Source organism: Prunus mume, linkage group LG5, assembly GCF_029339155.1.
Source record: "Prunus mume cultivar Tortuosa linkage group LG5, ASM2933915v1, whole genome shotgun sequence".
In the NCBI taxonomy this organism is placed as follows: domain Eukaryota; kingdom Viridiplantae; phylum Streptophyta; class Magnoliopsida; order Rosales; family Rosaceae; genus Prunus; species Prunus mume.
In genome coordinates, this window is record NC_142702.1 from 23,504,122 (window position 1) to 23,523,650 (window position 19,529).

General features: G+C 37.5%; 5 protein-coding genes and 1 non-coding gene across 15 annotated transcripts; 1 reads left to right on the forward strand and 5 right to left on the reverse strand.

The window, feature by feature from the left end:
* Nucleotides 1–1,841: 1,841 nt before the first annotated feature.
* On the reverse strand, nucleotides 1,842–4,333 carry LOC103342338 (NAC domain-containing protein 71-like). 4 transcript variants are annotated; one of them, XM_016796762.2, is made up of 8 exons: nucleotides 4,041–4,333; nucleotides 3,641–3,933; nucleotides 3,248–3,376; nucleotides 2,971–3,153; nucleotides 2,747–2,878; nucleotides 2,497–2,643; nucleotides 2,313–2,398; nucleotides 1,842–2,197 (listed from the first exon to the last, which is right to left on the reverse strand). In XM_016796762.2, the coding sequence occupies exons 1-8, from the start codon at nucleotides 4,222–4,224 to the stop codon at nucleotides 2,101–2,103; spliced, it is 1,251 nt and encodes a 416-aa protein (XP_016652248.2). In that variant the 5' UTR covers nucleotides 4,225–4,333; the 3' UTR covers nucleotides 1,842–2,100. The 4 variants fall into 4 exon arrangements, with proteins under 4 accessions (XP_016652248.2, XP_016652247.2, XP_008244181.3 ...); XM_016796761.2 differs by having other exon boundaries at nucleotides 2,497–2,640; nucleotides 2,971–3,159; nucleotides 4,041–4,332; XM_008245959.3 differs by having other exon boundaries at nucleotides 2,971–3,159; nucleotides 4,041–4,331.
* Nucleotides 4,334–6,373: 2,040 nt separating this feature from the next.
* TRNAM-CAU (transfer RNA methionine (anticodon CAU)) lies at nucleotides 6,374–6,463 on the forward strand. Its single transcript is given in 2 exon segments — nucleotides 6,374–6,411; nucleotides 6,428–6,463. It is a non-coding gene; the product is annotated as a tRNA-Met (tRNA).
* Nucleotides 6,464–6,538: 75 nt separating this feature from the next.
* LOC103342337 (uncharacterized) lies at nucleotides 6,539–9,684 on the reverse strand. Of its 6 annotated transcripts, none has more exons than XM_089052942.1 (6): nucleotides 9,288–9,684; nucleotides 8,790–9,049; nucleotides 8,302–8,439; nucleotides 7,892–8,095; nucleotides 7,225–7,602; nucleotides 6,539–7,076 (listed from the first exon to the last, which is right to left on the reverse strand). In XM_089052942.1, exons 1-6 carry the CDS (start codon nucleotides 9,478–9,480, stop codon nucleotides 6,789–6,791), a joined length of 1,461 nt encoding a protein of 486 aa, XP_088909068.1. In that variant the 5' UTR covers nucleotides 9,481–9,684; the 3' UTR covers nucleotides 6,539–6,788. The 6 variants fall into 6 exon arrangements, with proteins under 6 accessions (XP_088909068.1, XP_088909066.1, XP_088909067.1 ...); XM_089052940.1 differs by having other exon boundaries at nucleotides 7,892–8,107; XM_089052941.1 differs by having other exon boundaries at nucleotides 8,290–8,439.
* Nucleotides 9,685–10,255: 571 nt separating this feature from the next.
* LOC103342334 (uncharacterized) lies at nucleotides 10,256–13,071 on the reverse strand. Its single transcript, XM_008245953.2, has 7 exons — nucleotides 12,763–13,071; nucleotides 12,378–12,649; nucleotides 11,994–12,146; nucleotides 11,629–11,799; nucleotides 11,093–11,371; nucleotides 10,917–10,955; nucleotides 10,256–10,782 (listed from the first exon to the last, which is right to left on the reverse strand). Exons 1-7 carry the CDS (start codon nucleotides 12,950–12,952, stop codon nucleotides 10,510–10,512), a joined length of 1,377 nt encoding a protein of 458 aa, XP_008244175.2. The 5' UTR covers nucleotides 12,953–13,071; the 3' UTR covers nucleotides 10,256–10,509.
* An 842-nt stretch (nucleotides 13,072–13,913) lies between these two features.
* LOC103342385 (putative calcium-binding protein At1g02270) lies at nucleotides 13,914–16,136 on the reverse strand. The gene is made up of 7 exons (XM_089052950.1): nucleotides 15,812–16,136; nucleotides 15,636–15,712; nucleotides 15,378–15,486; nucleotides 15,150–15,275; nucleotides 14,775–14,831; nucleotides 14,592–14,699; nucleotides 13,914–14,450 (listed from the first exon to the last, which is right to left on the reverse strand). Exons 1-7 carry the CDS (start codon nucleotides 15,878–15,880, stop codon nucleotides 14,379–14,381), a joined length of 618 nt encoding a protein of 205 aa, XP_088909076.1. The 5' UTR covers nucleotides 15,881–16,136; the 3' UTR covers nucleotides 13,914–14,378.
* Nucleotides 16,137–16,281: 145 nt separating this feature from the next.
* Nucleotides 16,282–19,346, reverse strand: LOC103342335 (uncharacterized). 2 transcript variants are annotated; one of them, XM_089052943.1, is made up of 7 exons: nucleotides 18,962–19,346; nucleotides 18,454–18,716; nucleotides 18,062–18,181; nucleotides 17,650–17,865; nucleotides 17,128–17,403; nucleotides 16,956–16,994; nucleotides 16,282–16,810 (listed from the first exon to the last, which is right to left on the reverse strand). In XM_089052943.1, the coding sequence occupies exons 1-7, from the start codon at nucleotides 19,143–19,145 to the stop codon at nucleotides 16,538–16,540; spliced, it is 1,371 nt and encodes a 456-aa protein (XP_088909069.1). In that variant the 5' UTR covers nucleotides 19,146–19,346; the 3' UTR covers nucleotides 16,282–16,537. The 2 variants fall into 2 exon arrangements, with proteins under 2 accessions (XP_088909069.1, XP_008244176.2); XM_008245954.3 differs by having other exon boundaries at nucleotides 18,044–18,181; nucleotides 18,962–19,342.
* Nucleotides 19,347–19,529: the final 183 nt, after the last annotated feature.

A 19,529-nucleotide genomic window follows, 5' to 3' on the forward strand; every position in this document is an offset into this window, starting at 1 on the left:
AGTAGTTTTTCATGAACTTGTTCACCAAGTAGTCCTCTTCGACCCCACCTTCGATTCTCTTCACCAAAAGTACCATCATTCTGTTATATGTTCCCCACTTGCCAATTGCCATTGTACCTCTTCTAGTAAATCAGATTCCCTAACGTTTAATAAAGATATGGATACAGAATTGGTGACATCCAAAAGTTACGATGAATTTCACCTGCGAAAGGGTAGTTTTTAAAATGGGCGATTCTGCACCATTATAGACCACATAATTAATTACATCATGGTTGACAATAGAATCAAACTGCCTCTATGAAGCCTTACTTTTTTTTCCTTATGCACCAATTTTCAATGGAAGTGCAGCTCTTATTCAAACCATTTGGACCACTGAAAAGGATGGGGCATAACCCTTAGAAGGATCTAGAATATGATATATGTTTATGCAGGTACCAGCTTTCCAAGAATTCTATAGTGAGGAACTTATATATGGCCCTTAAGTAGTGAGATCATATCTCTTAACCGTTGGATCAAATTGGTTAGTCCAATCCAAAGGTTAAGAGAAAGGACCTTACTTAAGAGCCATATGTAAGTTCCTCACTACAGAATGACTCACCAGCTACCAAGCCAAGATTTTGAGATGGGTTGTGGCCTTTTATCTAGTACAATAAGATACCAATGACCCAATTAGAGCCCACATATAACTCTTATTTGGCTTTCTGTTTTTCTTTTGCTTTGTGGCTGGGATTCTATAGTGAGGGCCTTACATATGGTTTTTATGTGAGGTCATATCTCTTAATCGTTCTATCAGGCTAATTAATTTGATCAAATGACAAACCAATTTGATCCAACGATTAAAAGATTTGGTCTCACCTAAGGGTCATATATAAGGCCCTCACTATAGAATTCTTATTGTGGCTGGATGGGCACGAGTCATTCTATAATGAGGTCCTTATTTATAAGGCCTTTAGATGAAACCCTATCTCTTAACTGTTGGATAAAATTGTCTATCTCTTTACTATTGGATCAAATTAACTAATTTGATCCAATGACTAAGAGATAAGGCATCATCTAAGGACCTTATATATGGCCCTCACTATAGAATTCTACGGATGGGCACCCTTCCATTTCCTTTTGTGGCTTGGGCCCTTGTTCAATGCTTCTCTGATCCTTCTTTGAAGTAATCCTTTTGTGGTTCGGGTCCTTGTTCTATGTTTATATGATCCTTCTTTGAAGTAATGCACATTATGCACTGATGGGTTTAGTTTCCGACCAAAAAAGAAGAAGAGTACAATAGGAAGAAAAGGAACCTAGATCATCTTAGGGCATGTTAACGTATTAGTAATGGAGAAAGTAAGGAATCAGAGAATTTAGGAATCAGAGAATTGCTGAATCGGTATGGGAAGAATCATTCTCATTAAACTGTTTACTAAACATATGAAATTAGCAAAGGAATGGGATTGATTCCCATTGTTATTGTTTACTAATTTTCTTGAATCAGAATCCAAATTAATTTGATTACTAAAATGTCATGCACCATTTCACTACAGCACATATATAATTCTCAAATTGGCTAATGAGACCAAACTAATCCTACAGCAGACCAATAAGGCGGTGTAAACATGAGGAATCAATATGCTGAACAAGATGAACAGCATGAGCTTAGTTCAATGATAATGTTAATAACACTTTTGTCTAGAGCCAATTTCAAACGAAAAAATAACTCCAATAAATATATATCATTGTCTTGTAATCCAAAGGTTATAATATATTTTGAAGTTCTCTTGTTACAACCCAAAGGAAAATGAGTGAAGATTTTTATGCACCATTTGGAATTGAAGTTAAGGACTGCCAAAATAAGAAGAGAACATTGTGGGTACAAATATAAGGAACATTGTGGCATACACAATACAATACTCAAAAGGATAGTATTGAAAAGAAAAATGGATACAACATTTGTTTTAATACTAATACATATGCATAGACTGAGATTCCAGCAGTCATGTAGAGCAGCTCTTACAATGCGCCATTTCCAGAATAGCGACTGCAGAACAAAAGCATTGCTCTAAGGCTAGAACTACAACTTGGTGCGAATATTATTCCATAGAGGACTTCGATCTACGGCTTCAGGTGAAAATTAAAGAATGAACCCTCCCAATTCATCCCAGCTGCCCCTTCTATGCCTATTTCACAATGCCTCGTTTGATATTCTTCTCTGTTTTCATGGAAGTAATAATTCTAGTTAACAATAAATTTATTCAAGAACTTTCTGGGATTAAAACTCAATGCATTCAATGTAGTTATAGTCATGCAAAACATTTCCCACTTACGTGTTCATTAGCGACTGCGATGTGTAATCCGCTAGCTGAGATGCAGATAAGATTGATCTCAGATTCTCTTTTGGCTGAGGACATTCCTATATTAAGAATTATAAACAAGTAAGCAGTTAAGTTTGGATAAATCCATAATAAGAAGTTCATATAACAAAACGTTCAAAGAGCATGCTCATTCTACCTCCGAAATCCTTTCATCTGTAGTTTGATTTTCAAAATTAGCATATGCAGATTGCCATTCATTATTATAGACATCATCATGAGGGACACTTCCCAGTTCGCTGTATATTGGTGACGGCAGAGTGAAAGAGTGGTAATCCTGTGCCTGCTGGATTAAGAATCACACAAGCAAGCGTAAGTTAATTTATACTTCTTGTACTCCATACTAAGAAGTTAGTATCATAAATGCCAAGAAGTATGTTTGGGTTCACCTCTAGAACCATATTATTTGCAGTTTGATTTCCAAAATCAGAGGCATTAATATACGTAAAATCTTCTAGATTCCTGAATGTTGGTGACTGAGGCATGAGCATATAGCTGTTTTTATCTTGCTGAGCATATAGCTGGATTAAGAACATGTAGATCAAGTTTCGAGATAATATTTTGCCTTATATTAAATTCATATCAAAACATCAAAAAGCATGTTTATACTAACCTCTTGAGACATATCATATGCGACTTCATCAAATGTTGAAAAATCATTCTTATGGGTAACTGAGTAGTCATTATCTCCAAATGGTGATTGCATATCATTACAATCTCCATTGAAGCCATTAACTTGCAGAACATCTCCCAGCTCTATGTATGCTGGTGATTGCAGTGTGGAGGGGCTGTGATCCTGTGACTAAAGTGCACAAAAGAGTTAAAATCCGCAAAATTCTTGTGTTTCATAAGAAAAATGTTCAAAAGAAAAAGAGCAAGCTCATTCTCACCTCTGGAGTCACATGTGCAGCTTGATCTTCACAATTTGACCAATTGTAGCTGCTAGGTTCACCTTCAGCGAAGACTGAAGTATCCTTCTTATCGGGGTTTTTCTTCATTCGATAGAGAACAAAATCCCTCTGCATAAGTTGGAGACCCCATATCAAAATCATTAGTACCTTCCCACATTGAGCTATCAACTACCATCAATTTCAATTCTTGTAAGAGCGCACACATCAAAATCATTACACAACCAAACACAACCTGATTGTGCATTTAAAACTCCACCACTATGATAAACATGAAACACTAATCCAATAGACAAAACTCGATGCTGCATAATCCAAACACAGCACCAAGTAACAAACTTTGTAAATAATCAAGCATGGATGAAAGAGAATGACCTCTGCCAGCTGAGGATCAGGACTGGCTTCACTTTCAAAGAGATTATATTCGTGCATGACCCAGTTGGTCTTCTTCGATTTCAGCACACCACGTTCATAGAAGGTCATGGTCCTCTTTGTCCCAATGACAGCATTGGACCCTCGAGCCCTGATCATACGTTCCTTCCCAGTGATTTTCCAGGAGCCATGCGGTGTGGCCCTGTTGGAGCGATTGCTGTTCATGTACTTGTAATCCCTTCGGCTGAAGAAGAACCACTCCATATATGGAGAGTCTTGCTCTGCGAACAAGAGCCCTGCATATGCAACACAAAGCAAAATATCAAAATTTGAAACCAACCCAAATCATGTCTTGAAGTACCAAGAACTACAAACAGAACAAGATAGCTTGAGGGATTATTACCAGGTATTTCCCAAGGGTCGTACTTGCAGATATCAATCTCGGGGATGTGGTTAACGTTAAAATCCCTGTCCTGTCTCTTGTTCTTCAAATAATAGTCCACTAATTCCTCTTCAGTGGGATGGAATCTGAACCCTAGTGGCACTGGATCCCCTTCTGTTGTTTTTCTGTAGCACTTGCTTCCCATCTCTCTGTGTCTCTCTCTGTCTGTAGATATAATAAGCAATCAAGAAGAAGCTGCAATGGCATCAGCAGAGTGAAGTTGTATTTTATAGACAAACTCAGTCACACTGTCACTACTGTTTGATCATCCAATCTCTCCAAGGAATTAAGTCCTGAACTTCTTATACAAGTGTTGCTGACTCGACACGCGTTTTTTTTTTCTTTTTGTTTTTTCATCAACCGCCTTTGGAAGTTCAACTCTAAGAATACTGTGCATTTTGGAATCTCCCTCGAGTCAAAATCTGTTAGGGGTCCTTTTCCTACAGTGAATTCCACATCAAAATTTAAACAGAATAAGAATAAATTTAAGGAGATAATTACAATTTACAAACGTGGTCTCTACCTCTTAAAAATTGTCAAAAACAACTCTTATTATGATTTCTTACATCATTGGTTCCTCTGTCAGTTTTACCGTCAAGTTAACTTTTAGCATATTTGTTTTCCTTACACGAACATCATATATCGTAGAAATTAAAAATATAAATCGTGTACTTAGCATCAATCTGCCATCTTTTTTATTTAAAAAATTAAAAAAAGAAAGGTATGAGAGTGCTTGAAAAGAAATTAAAATCGCATTTAGCATCGATAGTTTTTATTTTTTTATTTTTAAAGAAATGGGCTACTTGATGTTTTGCACTCGTAACCAAACTTAACTCTACCTGCACTGAAACAATAGTACACAAATGGCGTTTTCACTATTCCAGATTGTTTAATTCTAGATTCTTCTGAATACAAACACACATGCTTACATACACTTTAAAGTGCATAAAGTACATTTTGTTAACCAACCAAAACAGGCAGAAATGTGGAAAAGCATGAAACTGCAAAACGAACATTTCACTACGGAAATGTCATTTCCATTTCCTCACCTTTTCCACATTCCATTGGGATTGGCTGATTTTTCATCTTGAATCTTGATCCATCTTTGATCAGTTTTTTTGCATTTCAAGTACTAATTTGGAGTCTGCTCTTTTCCATTCATCCTATAAACAAAAATCCAAAAAAAAAAAAAAAAAATTTTGGCACTGCCAACTGATAAAGGTTTTGATTTTGATGTGATTGTGTATTTGTGGATGAGGGATGCATTTCTCTCTCTCTCTCTCTCTCTCTCTCTCTATTTATGAAAAATATTTCAGAATTTTGTGATTGGAAAATGGTGATGTCCAATAGGCTTTTAAGACTTTCTCCCCAAGTAATCTTTCATGAACTTCCTCACCAGGTAGTCTTCTTCAAATTATCAGACCAAATAAAGTACCATCATTTACATTTGTTTTTTTCTTTTCCCTCTTTATATATTCCCCACTTTCCAGTTGCTACTGTACGTTTCTAATAAATCAAATCATCTAACTTTTATTTTTATTTTTTTTGAGAGAATCAGATTATCTAACTTTTAATTATGTACTTCCACGTAATTAATAAAGATAGGACCACACTCTGAATTTCACAATAAAAGTATTCATAAATGGGGTGATTCAAAACTGTATGATATGAATTATATTATTGATCACATTGAAACTATTATGTTAAAGACGGTTTATGATATAATCAAACCGTGTCTAGGAAGCCTTACTTTTTTCTTTATGCTCCAAATTTCAATGGTAATGCAGCTCTCTTTCATACCGTTTGGACCGCTAGAAAGGATTCGGCACAACCCTTAGATGGATCTGGAATCTGATATATATATGTTCATGCTGAGTCATTCTATAGTAAGGGCCTTATATATGCCCTTAAGTGAGGTCCTATCTCTTAACCGTAAGATCAGGTTAACCAATTTAATCCAACCATGATAGAGTCTCACCTATATATGAGGCCTCACTATATAATTCTCGTGCTCATGCTATGCTGCTGAGCATTGTGCCATTAACCACATAGGTGCAACCACCAAGCCAAGTTTTTGAGGTGGTGGGTAGCTATGGGATTTAAACTTAAGCTGTAATTTCTTTTGGATGTTTTTTAATTCTGGGTTTTGGGCCTCATCTCCTGTACAATAGGATTGCAATGACCCATTTAGAGCGACATAAAACTTGGGAAATGTACTCTAACCCATAAGCCCAATGCTTTCACCGTATTTAGCTTTGTTATAAAATTGTAAAAAAGCAAGCAGTAGACAACAAGGGGTGGTGGCGCAGTTGGCTAGCGCGTAGGTCTCATAGCTTGAAAGTTGAGTTATCCTGAGGTCGAGAGTTCGAGCCTCTCTCACCCCATTTCATTTTTCTCTTTTTGTAAAAAAATTTGCGACTTCAATAATTAAAGGTTCTAACTTCCAAACAATTTCAGACTTCAATAACGCAAACAATACTTATATTTGAAACTCCAATAGCCACCAGCCATACATCCTTACATCTTGGTCAGTAGGACGAAAGACTGTTAATCTCTATATACTATATATCAACATTTTGTCACTGCAAGGCCATGGCTGACATTAGCCCATACTTCTATAGCAAACGGAAAGTAGCCAGTAAGACTGGCATTACTCAATGTGTTGTACAATATAGAGAACAAGAATGAACTATTTCTTGGTCAGTGAGTTTAGCACCACTTCCCATATAAAACTACTTCCCGGAGACAAAAATAGAACAAAATCGAGCCTAGAACCGTGTTGCAAATGTAGACTGATGGGGGACTTGTCAATGGGAATGTTTGCCAGGTAATGAAGGAGCCCTTCCAATTGCTGGGGGTTGTTCTATTCTGTGTCTGCTCCACATCCTTTTCTGTCTTTTTGCCTTGAGCTACCTTCCCGTCTATGCCAGACTTTGTTATAGAGATCTGCTTCTGGGGCAAATCAACAGAAGTTCTACGTTCTTCAGGTTCTTTGGCCTGCAAAAAGGAAACCAAACTGCGTTAAGGAAATAGCCTTTACAAAGCTTCAATAGAAGGGCATATATATAACTACTGTAGAGAAAAAAAGAAGAAAAAAAAAAGACTTTCTTCATGTTCTCTGTCCAGCAGTTTTTACTTCTCTCACCTTGCTTTGCTGTAGTTTTATTTCTCTCAATTTGCCTACTGGTGGATGTGTTCTTCTTCGTGTTCTTTCCTTTGTATAATATTCGTCATCAGTCGCTAATTGTATACAATTAACAGAAAAGGTTAATGCATCTACATTGACAGCGGAAGTATCCCTTAAGACATTAATGGATTTTGGTTGTGGTCTATGTGTTCTTTCCGATGTGCCAGACTGTAGTTGAAGCTCAGACGTCTGAGGTTGAGGTGCTACATTGACAGAGGAAGAAGCCTGTCTGGATAACAGGTTACGAAACATAACATCTGTATCTCGTCTGGACTGGCTCGAAACATATTGTGGTTCAAAAAACATTTGTGGTTCACAACGCTCTGGACTTTGCACCTGAAAAAAATGTCCCAAAAAATGAGCGAGTTTCCAAAGCCTATACTAACAAAAAATGAAGCAAAGTTTCGAGCGTTTGACCTGTGCAAACTATCAACACAGTACAAAATTTTGATTTTAATATCTATAGGACAATATCATTAGAAAGGACTGTAATAATGTGAATGACAGGCACATTATTCACATTACTACAGCCTTTCCTTGTGATATTTTCCTACAGATAAACATAGTGTGGTTCACTAGCTCTTAGAGTGTTCTTCAATAGCTACTCCAGAACTTGTTTTTTTACCCTTACATAGATTGGTTCTGTGTCTGTGTCTGTGTCAAATTGTGGATCAATAAGAAGCGATCTGGCAAACTCTTCGGCCTCGGGGTCATTTGCTTCAAAGTCAAATTGAAACGCATTGTGATCATTATTACGATGGGAATTTGCAAGCCAACGATCCCTTGTACGCTCAAAATAGTCCAGATTTTCTCGTGGGTGAATATCTTCCTGCATTTGGAACTATAAAATAAATGTTGGTTATTTTTATTATATATTTTTATGTATACAGGGTGACCGCTCATAATCACTTTAGCTACAAGCCCTTGATAGCAAGTGTTGATTTATTAGACATGTTTCTTTTGCACCAGATATATATATATGAAGAAGCTCATATCAGGAAATTAAAGTCTCGCGACTCTCACCTCTAGACTCACCATGCCATGTACTGGTAGATTTTCGAAATCAGATGCATTGTGAGTACTAGTTTCACCTTCATCACAGGTTGTTGCAACATCAGTATTCTCATCTGATTTTTTCACATTTTTCTTTAAGTGACAAAGAACGAAGTCCCTCTGCATATAATTAAGTTGGAAAACCAATTATGTAATGAAAGTAGAGGCAATAGAAAATCAAATGAGGTTCCAACGCAAGCGGACGTCTCCAAGTTTTGCATATTTACAAAACAAACCAAATTGGCTCGAAGGGGTTTCCACTTTGAACCTTGAGCCATTCATTGATTTCAAATTCGAAACCCCTTCGAGCTGCAAATTAGTAATTCATTATGACTAAATTTCTATAGCACAACATGTATATCATGTTGTAAAGAGCAGCATTGTGTTATTGGTGCTGGAAAACAAAAACCATAAAAAGGAAAAGAAACAAAATAAAAAAAAAGATAGAAAAAGAAAGAGAAAATGATGACCTGCTTATTAGCATTGGGATGGGCATCATCAGGGATATAATACTCATGAATGACCCAGTTGGTCTTCGTGGACTTACGAACACGACCTATGTAAAAGGTCAGAATCCTCTTTTTGGCGATGACAGTTCTGTTGTCTCGGGCCTTGATCACACGATCTTTGCTTGTGATCTTCCAAAAGCCTTCCTTTGTGGCCCTACTCCCTTTTTTGTATTTGTAGAAGAAGAACCAATTCTCATCGTCCGACTTTATCAACGATTTGTCTGCATAAACATTTTAATTGGACCCAATTGCATAGACAGAGCTTCAGACTCATTGAAATGCAAATTGAAAAAGTAAAAAAAAAAGAAAAATCAAGAACTGGTATTGGTAGATGAGTAAAAGCATAACATTTGGATTGGACCCACTTGCGTGTAAAGAGTTTCAGACTGATTGAAATGCAAATTACAAATGAAGTAAGAAAAAGAACGAAAATTTAAGAACTGGGATTGCTGTAGTTACCAGGTAAATCCCAAGGCTCTAACTTGAGGATATCAATTTCATCAATGATGTTTTCGGCATGGGAATCCATGCCCTCCAGCTTATTCTTCAAATAGTAGTTCACCAGCTCTTCATCTGTGGGCCGAAATCTGAACCCCACCGGCACTGACAAGTCACCTTCTTCTTCTTCTGCTGCTCTGCTGAGTCTGGCCATCTCTCTGTCCCTTTACTTTATGAAGAGAGAATGGTACAATTTGATTAATTGATCTGTATGTTTCTGCCAAGTGTTGAGTTGCTGTGAGAGTGAGTGAGAGACAATTGGGAAATTGGAATGCTGGGTTTTTGTGATTAATGAGGTCGGTTCTTGTTTTTTAATGATTAAAAACAACAGAAGCGTACGGAAGTATTTTGCAATTACATGGGTTTTTGTGATTAATGAGGTCGGTTCTTGTTTTTTTATTAATGATTAATGAGGTCGGTTCTGCTTCTGGTGCTTACATGGGTTTGGAATTTTTGTGTTGGTGGCATATGATGGACCCCGGCGCTCTATCCGTGTTAAATGTGTAGTATTTTGCATCGGTGCATTTATAAGCATGTATTAAATTAATTTAATGAATTTAATCAGTCTATATAAGCATTTCTTTGCAATTTTTTGCAAAGGACTCACTAGTGTAGTGATTTGGAGTAATTGCTCCTCCATATAATATGTTATTATCTCTTTGAGTTTGAATCTTAACATTTGTGTAGTGTGTGTGAGTTTAATATGTTATTCCCTCTTTAGGTCTTTAAAAAAAAGATTAAAAAATAATAATAATAATAAAAATGTCCCATCAAGAATCAAACACTCCTCCGCTGAATTCCGCTGAACCCCACTCCCTGCCTGAACATTTCACGCAGGAAGGTGGTGCAGTCGAGAGTTCGAACCTCTCTCTCACCCCATTTCGTCTTTTTTATTTTGAACTTCAACAATTGAAGGTTCCAAACAACAATAACGCAAACACTGCTATATTCGAAACTCCAGCAACACAATTCAAGACCTCAATACATCCTTACATCTGGTCAGTAGAAAGAAAGACTTAATCTCTATAGGCATATATGAACATTTCATCACTGCAAAGCCATCGCCATGGCTGAGATTAGCGGATATTTTTATACCAAACAGTAAGTACCCAGTAAGACTGGCATTACTCAATGTGTTACAGAATATGGAGAACAAGAATTAACTATTTTCTGGTGAGTGAGTTTAGCTCCACTCCCCATATAAAACTACTTCCCGGACACAAAACAAGAACAAAATTGTGCCTAGAACCGTGTTGAAAATGTAGACTGATGGGGGACTTTTCAATGGGGATGTTTGCCAGGTAATGAAGGAACGCTTCCAATTGCCGGGGGTTGTTCTATTCTGTGTCTGCTCCATACTGCCTTGAGGCACCTTCTTGTCTATGCTAGACTTTGTTATAGAGATCTGCTTCTCGACCAAATCAGCAGCAGTTCGATGATAAGCAAGTGCTTTGGGCTGCAAAAGGAAACCAAACTAAGTTGAGGAAATATCCTCTACAAAGCTTCAATATAAGAACATGTATCTAGTTTAGAGAGAAAAAAAAAAAGCCTTTCTTCATGTTCTCTGTCCTGGAGTTTTGGTTCTCTCACCTTTTCTGGCTCAGGTTTAGGTTTTTCAGGTTCTTTGGCCTGCAAAAGGAAACCAAACTGAGTTGAGGAAATAGCCTTTACAAAGCTTCAATATAAGAACATATGTCTAGTTTAGAGAGAAAAAAAACACAAGGCCTTTCTTCATGTTCTCTGGCCTGAAGTTTTGGTACTCTCACCTTTTCTGGTGGATATGTTATTCTGCGTGTTTTTTCCCTTGTATAATATTCGTCAGCGGAAGTATCCCTTAAGGCAATGCGATCTGATCGCAGTCGTATTCCGTATTTTCTAAGAGCAATACCAGCCTCTGATTGAACTCGATCAGTCTGAGGTTTGGGTGCTACACTGACAGAGGAAGCAGCCTGTCTGGATAACTGGTTATGAAGCATAATATCTGTATCTTGTATGGACTGGCTCGAACCATGTTGTAGTTCATAAAGCATTTCTAAACTCAGCTCCTGAAAAAAATATGTCCCAAAAAATGAAGCAAAGTTTCGAGTGTTTGACCTGTGCAAACTATCAACACAGCACAAAATTTTGATTTTAATATTTATAAGATAATATCATTAGAAATGACTGTAATAATGTGAATGACAGGCACATTATTCACATTACTACAGCGGTTCCTAGTGATATTTTCCTACAGATAAACATAGTGTGGTTCACTAGCTATTGGAGTGTTCTAAAATAGCTACACGAGAACTTTTTTATTTACCCCTGCATGGAATGGTTTTGTGTTGAACGGTCTTAAGCGCTCTTCAAGTTCAGACGCCGAGTCATTATCTGCAAATGTCGCATTGTGATCATTATTGCTACAGGAACTTGCAAGCCAACGATCCTTTGCCTGCTCAAAGTAGTCCAGATTTTCTGGTTGTTGAGTATCTTCCTGCATTTGGAACAATAAATAAGTGTTGGTTATTTTTTTCAAATGTATACAGTGAGTTTGTGTAGTGGGAAATCAAACCCAGGACCGTTGAGTGCAGGGTGAATGCTCATAAACACTTGAACTCAAAGCCATTTTCACCAGATATATATATATATATGTATGAAGAAGCTCATGTCAGGAAATTAAAGTCTCACCTCTTGAATATCCATGCCATGTTTTGGTTGATTTTCGACATCAAATGCATTGCGAGTACTAGGTTCACCTTCATCACAGGTCGTTGCAACATCAGTATGAATCTCATCTGAATTTTTCACATTTTTCTTCAAGTGACAGAGAACGAAGTCCCTCTGCATATAATTAAGTTGGAAAACCAATTATGTAATGAAAGCAGAGGCAATAGAAAATCAAATGAGGTAACTTCTAACGCAAGCCGACATCTCTAAGCTTTGCATATTTACATAACAAACCAATTTGGATCGTAGGTGGGTTTCGATTTCGAGCCATCTGTGATTTCGAAACTAAATTTCTATAGCACAACATGTATATCATACTGTACAAAAAAGAAAGAGAATGATGACCTGGTTGGCATTAGGATGGGCTTTAGGGATATAATACTCATGCATAACCCAGTTGGTCTTGTCGGAATTGCGACCATGACCTATGTAAAAGGTCAGAATCCTCTTTTTGCCGATGACGGTTCTTCTCGTGTCTCGAGTCCTGATGTCATGTTCTCTGCCCGTTATCTTCCAAAAGCCTTCCTCTGTGCTCCTCTTGGTTTTATTTTTTGGGGTGTACTCTGGTTGACTGAAGAAGAACCCGGTCTCATCGTCCGGCTTCATCAACGATTTCGCTGCATAACATAAAACACAACATTTGGATTGTACCCAATGAGTTTGAGACTGATTCAAATGCAAATTACAAGTGAAGTAAGAAAATTGAAGAACTGATATTGTTGATAATTACCAACTAAATCCCGTGGCTCGAACTTGAGGATATCAATTTCATCAATGATGCCTTCGGCATGGAAATCCATGCCCTGCACCTTATTCTTCAAATAGTAGTCCACCAGCTCTTCATCTGTGGGACGAAATCTGAACCCCACTGGCAGTGACAAGTCACCTTCTTCTGCTGCTGCTCTGCCGAATCTGATCATCTCTCTGTCTGTCCTTTATGAAGAGAGAATGCTACGATCTTTTGATTTGATTAATTCAACAATCTATATGTTTCTGTCAAGTGTTTTGAGATTAATGCGTTGGTTTTTCTTTTCTAATGATTAAAAACAACAGAACAGTACGGAATTGACTTCCAAGTCTTTGGCTTCCTGCGTACTGCTTTGCTTCCGTGGCTTACATGTCTTCGGAATTTGTGTCGTGGTATATGGTAGACCCCACGCACGCGCTCCGCTCACAATAAGCTTTCCCTATCATGAAGCAATTCTTTAGTATGACCGTGACATTGATACTGCTAATACACTCATGTTATGCATGTATACAACAATCTTGTACGTATGACCTAAGTCCATCATATAATAATCTTGTCAATCATCCAAATTAAATCTAATAACATTACGTAATAATGTGATCGTGACACCCTTAGTTTTGTACCTCTTTCTGGGTGCCAATATATATATATATATATATATTTTTTTTCTTTTCTAATCACATCTTTTACTGAAATATGAGACCATTTTCTAGATAGATTCTATTTAAATGAGCAGTGTAATTAGAAAATGTTCTATGATTTTACTAAAACTAGGATTGGCATACCTAATCCTCTTAGATTGCATGATTCTTTGATGCAACCATTGTAATTTTACTTTATCAGAATTAGGATTGGCGTCTTCCAAATTTAGACTGCTCTTGGGCCAAAAAAAAAGCAAACATGAGCCTGCATTTTTTATGTGATTGTGGGTCCATCATTTTTTTCTTGTGTCCCCACTAATAATGTAAGGTCAGAGTTTCTTCTTGATTAAGTACTTGAAATGTATCATCCAGCATACACATCCCTTGTGATCTTCTACAAACGATTGCCTGTTATATACCATAGTTCCTTCCTATGCTGCTATTAGTTTTTGTCCTGTCGCTTGCTATGATTTTGAAGCAACAAGTCAAAAATTAATCACATAATCAAGTCATACTTAGGATTTCAAAAATCCAGTTGTTTCTGGTAATCATAACACGTTACAGCTGACAGCAGCACACATGTTCCAGCTCCTAACAGTTGCGAGAATGAAGAATATCATACAGAAAATACCCAAATCTAAAATGCTATTTTCTCTCTTTCCCAGCCATACTTCCAGAAAATTGAATTCACAAACACAAGTAGTCCAGAAGGGACGTCTCTCTGTTGGCTATACCCATTCCCTACAGATATGCAATTTTCCTCTCTGCTCTACTATATGTTTATCAACAATTTAAGTATGGTTTATGACTGAGAACACCACATCCTTTCTGGTAAGAGTACAACGGAGAGTCGGGCATGATCAGAAAGAGTATAATCTTCAGGCCATATTCCCTTTTCCGCCTCACGGGGTACACAACTGCGTTCTTCACGTCGAATCCAAGGGCGTCCTGTGTGCCTCATATGGACTCCTCTCTACTTCCATTAAAGTTTTCCTTTTCTTCTGACACTGTAGATATCCAGATCCTATTCTGCAATGTCAATCGTTTTAGGCACAACAAGGTGTTAATAATAATACTTTGGAATGACTATTACATAAGGGCAATGCTAATGCAAGTTCAAAACTGAAAATATATGAAAACAATATCCCACAATTTATGCATGCAAGGTACCTTAAATTCTTCATAATCAAGAACACCGTTTGCATCAACATCTGCTTGGATCCAGAGATCCCTTGTCTCCTGGAAACCCAGTCCCAAAGGTTGACCAATTAAATTAACCTGCAAAATGCCTATATGAGAAAGTCTTATGTTTCCATTTGAACTTTATTTAGTTTATTGGCTAATAGAACGAACCTGATGGAGTGCTTCACAGAAAGCAGAGGATGTAATAAAATCACCATTGCTATCACCCTTCAAAAAGGAAAATGCATCATTTTCAGCCATTGAAGCTTTTCAGAGCTGGCTCTGGAAACCCCACAAGGAAAAAAAGAAAAAGATAATCAGCATAGGATGTGGAAACTGTCTACACAATTAACCAGAGCTTGCATGCACTATAATATAGAATGCATCATTTTGGAAGTTTTTCAAACAGAGCTTATATGCACTACATATCTGACATGAACTAGGAGTTCTCTCCTTTTTGTGGCAAGGAATTAGAAGTAGGTAGAGAAAAGGTGAATGGACGATTTTAAAGGAATTAATATATAAAATGGTCAATGAATTGCTCACCCTTAATATACCAAAAACAGCTTCACACCAACTAGTCTTCAGTGGTTTACATGACTTATTGGGATTACAAAGCCAAATGAAGTCGACACCACAGATGTTTCCCCTATGATTGCGGTGGCTAACCCACTGTAGGATATAAAATACAAATATTCAGTTAATACAAATGATGAGCATTGCGGCAGCCAAGTAAATCACTGACTTAAAAATTGAAATCCAAAAACCACCAACCTTGTGAGCATCTGCATCAGTATATTGATGAGCAGTATTATATGTTGATACAAACCCCTGAGATCTAAGGAATTTGTACACATGGCCACGCTTACTTCCATTCCAGTCACTGCAGCGAGCATTACCCAAAAGAATACAAATATAAGAATGAGCATTCTACACAAAAGAATACAACCAGAGATAACCCCATTTCATTAACTAAGAAATCTTTTGTCATGGAACATTAATTAACTAAGAAAGACAAGACAGGAGACTCACCCACAGAGTATGATGGGCATGGGGTTTAGTTTGTTTTCATTCTGATAAGATTCCACAAATTGCAAAATTTTGTAAACCTATTCAAAAGTTACAAGATATGAAGGTTAGTGTGATTCCTAATGCAGCCATACAGCATGATATGCACAAAAGTTGAACTTCATGGAAATTTTGAATACCTGATGCAATCTTACTATAGAGAGACTGGAATCGTGAGGAAATAACAAGTGCGTATTCATAATTAGCATTTCTTGCAACTTCTTTGCAAAGGACTCACTAGTGTAGTGGTCTAGAGTAATTGCTCCTCCATGTAATATGTTATTACTTCTCTGGGTTTGAATCTTAACATTTGTGTAGTGTGTGTGAGTTTAATATGTTATTACCTCTCTAGGTCTTTGAAAAAAAAGATTAAAAATAAATAATAATAAAAATGTCCCATCAAGAATCAAACACCCCTCCGCAGAACCCCACCCCCTGCCTGAACATTTCACCCAGGAAGGCGGCGCAGTTGGCTAACGCGTAGGTCTCATAGCGTGGAAAGTGAGTAATCCTGAGGTTGAGAGTTCGAGCCTCTCTCTCACCCCATTTCGTCTTTTTTATTTTTGAACTTCAACAATTGAAGGTTCCAAACAACAATTCAAGACCTTAATAACGCAAACACTGCTATATTCGAAACTCCAGCAACACAATTCAAGACCTCAATACATCCTTACATCTGGTCAGTAGAAAGAAAGACTGTTAATCTCTATATGCATATATGAACATTTCATCACTGCAAAGCCATCGCCATGGCTGAGATTAGCGCATATTTTTATACCAAACAACAAGTACCTAGTAAGACTGGCATTACTCAATGTGTAACAGAACATAGAGAACAAGAATGAACTATTTTCTGGTGAGTGAGTTTAGCACCACTCCCCATATAAAACTACTTCCCGGACACAAAACAAGAACAAAATCGCGCCTAGAACCGTGTTGAAAATGTAGACTGATGGGGGGCTTGTCAACGGGGATGTTTGCCAGGTAATGAAGGAACCCTTCCAATTTCTGGGGGTTGTTCTATTCTGTGTCTGCTCCATACTGCCTTGAGGCACCTTCTTGTCTATGCTAGAATTTGTTATAGAGATCTGCTTCTGGGGAAAATCAGCGGCAGTTCGAGGATATGGAGGTACTTTGGGCTGCAAAAGGAAACCAAACTAAGTTGAGGAAATAGCCTCTACAAAGCTTCAATATAAAAGCATATATCCAGTGTAGAGAAGGGAAAAAAAAGAAAAAAAAAAGGCTTTCTTCGTGTTCTCTGTGCTTCAGTTTTGGTTCTCTCACCTTTTCTGCTGCAGGTTTAGGTTTTTCAGGTTCTTTGGGCTGCAAAAGGAAACCAAACTGAGTTGAGGAAATAACCTTTGCAAAGCTTCAATATAAGAACATATATCTAGTTTGGAGAGAAAAAAAAAAGCCTTTCTTCATGTTCTCTGTCCTGAAGTTTTGGTTCTCTCACCTTTTCTGGTGGATATGTTATTCTGCGTGTTTTTTCCCTTGTATAATATTCGTCAGCGGAAGTATCCCTAAAGACAATGATGGGACCTGATTGCTGTTGTGGTATGTGTTCTCTTTGATATGTACCAGGTTTGGATGCTACATTGACAGAGGAAGAAGCCTGTCTGGATAACCGGTTATGAAGTATAACATCTGTATCTCGTCTGGACTGGCTCGAACCACATTGTAGTAGTTCATACGGTATTTGTGGTTCACAACGCATTTGTAAACTCTGAACCTGAAAGAAATATGTCCCAAAAAATGAGCAAGTTTCCAAAGCCTATACTGACAAAAAATGAAGCAAAGTTTTGAGTGTTTGACCTGTGCAAACTATCAGCACATTACAAAATTTCGATTTTAAGTTTCTATAGGAAAAGTATCATTAGAAAGGACTGTGAATGACACTGTAATAATGTGAATGACAGGCAAAAAAAAAGTAGAGTGGTTCACTAGCTATTGGAGCGAATCGAGAGCATTTTTTTACCCGGTGATGGACTGGTTCCCTGTCTCTGTCACTGATTACTCCAAATTGTGGTTCAACAATAAGTGTTCTTAAGAAATCTTCAAAATTAGCCTCCTGGTCATGAGCTGAAAATGCAGGTTGAAACGCATTGTGATCATTATTACTAGGGGAACTTGCAAGCAAAAGATCCCTTGCCCGCTCAAAATAGTCCAGATTTTCTTGTGGCCAAGTATCTTCCTGCATTTGGAACAATAAATAAGTGTTGGTTATTATTTTTTCAGTTTATATATACAGTGAATTTGGGGAGGGGAAAATCAAACCAAGGACCCTCGTGTGCAGGGTGAACACTCTACATGGCCTTTGCATCTAGGGTTGGTTTATTGGATGTCCCATTTTCAGGAAATCAGAGTCTCACCATATTCATGTCATTTACTGGTTGATTTTCGACATCAGATGCGTTGTGAGTTTCACCTTCATCACAGGTTGCTGCAACATCAGTATTCTCATCTGATCTTTTCACATTTTTCTTTAAGCGACAGAGAACGAAGTCCCTCTGCATATAATTAAGTTGGAAAACCAATTATGTAATGAAAGTAGTAATCCACAAAACAAACCAATTTGGCTTGAAGGGGTTTCGATTTTGAGCCATCCATTGGTTTCCAAATCGAAACCCCTTCGAGCTGCAAAGTAGTATCCATTATTACTGAATAATATCTATAGCACAACATGCATATCATATTGTAAAAGAGGAGCATTGTGTTAATGTGACTGGAAAACAAAAACCATAAAACTAAAAAGAAAAATAAAAGGAAAGAGAATGATGACCTGAGCATTAGGATTGTCATCAGGGATATAATACTCATGCATGACCCAGTTGGTCCTTTCGGAATTACGAACACGACCTCTGTAAAAGGTCAGAATCCTCTTTCTACCAATGACACTTCTGTTGTCTCGAGCCTTGATCGCATGTTCTCTGCCTGTGATCTTCCAAAAGCCTTCCTGCGTGGTCCTGTTTTTTTTGTGCTTGTTGTACTCTGGTCGACTGAAGAAGAACCAATTCTCATCATCCGACTTCAGCAACGAACTCTCTGCATAAACATAAAACACAACATTTGGATTTGACCCAATTGCGTATGCAAAGTTTCAGACTCATTGAAATGCAAATTAATAATTGTCAAAAAAATGAATTCAAGAACTGGGATTTGGTAAAAAAGTAAGAACACAACATTTGGATTGGACCCAATTGCATATAGAGACTTCCAGATTGATTGAAATGCAAATGAAAAGTGAGGTAAGGAAAAAACTTTAAGAACTGGGATTTGTTGATAATTACTAGGTAAATCCCAAGGCTCGAACTTTAAGATATCAATTTCTCGGATGATGTTGCTGACATGGGAATCCATGCCCTTCAGCTTCTTCTTCAAGTAGTGGGTCACCAGTTCTTCATCTGTGGGATGAAATCTGAACCCCACTGGCACTGACAAGTCGTCTTCTGCTGCTCTGCTGATGACGATCATCTCTCTCTCATTTCATGAAGTGAGAATGTTACAATTTTTTGATTGGATTAATTGAACTGTCTGTGTATGTTTCTGTCAAGTGTTGAGTTGCTGTGACAGAATTTGGTTTTGGTTTTTCTTTCAGAAAGATTAAAAACAACAGAATTGTACGGAATTGACTTCAAGGTCTTCGGCTTTCTGATTGCTGCTTTGCTTCTTCTCCTTTCATGGTTTGGAATTGGAATTTTTGTCGTGTCATATGGTGGACCCCACCCACGCACTCTAACCGTGTGAAGTTAAATGTATGGCTCTGTGTGCTTCCCGGCGGGGATCGAGAAGCTTCCATCATGGAGGAATTAATCGAGTTTATATTACTAATTCAATCATGTGATAATAGTATATCCA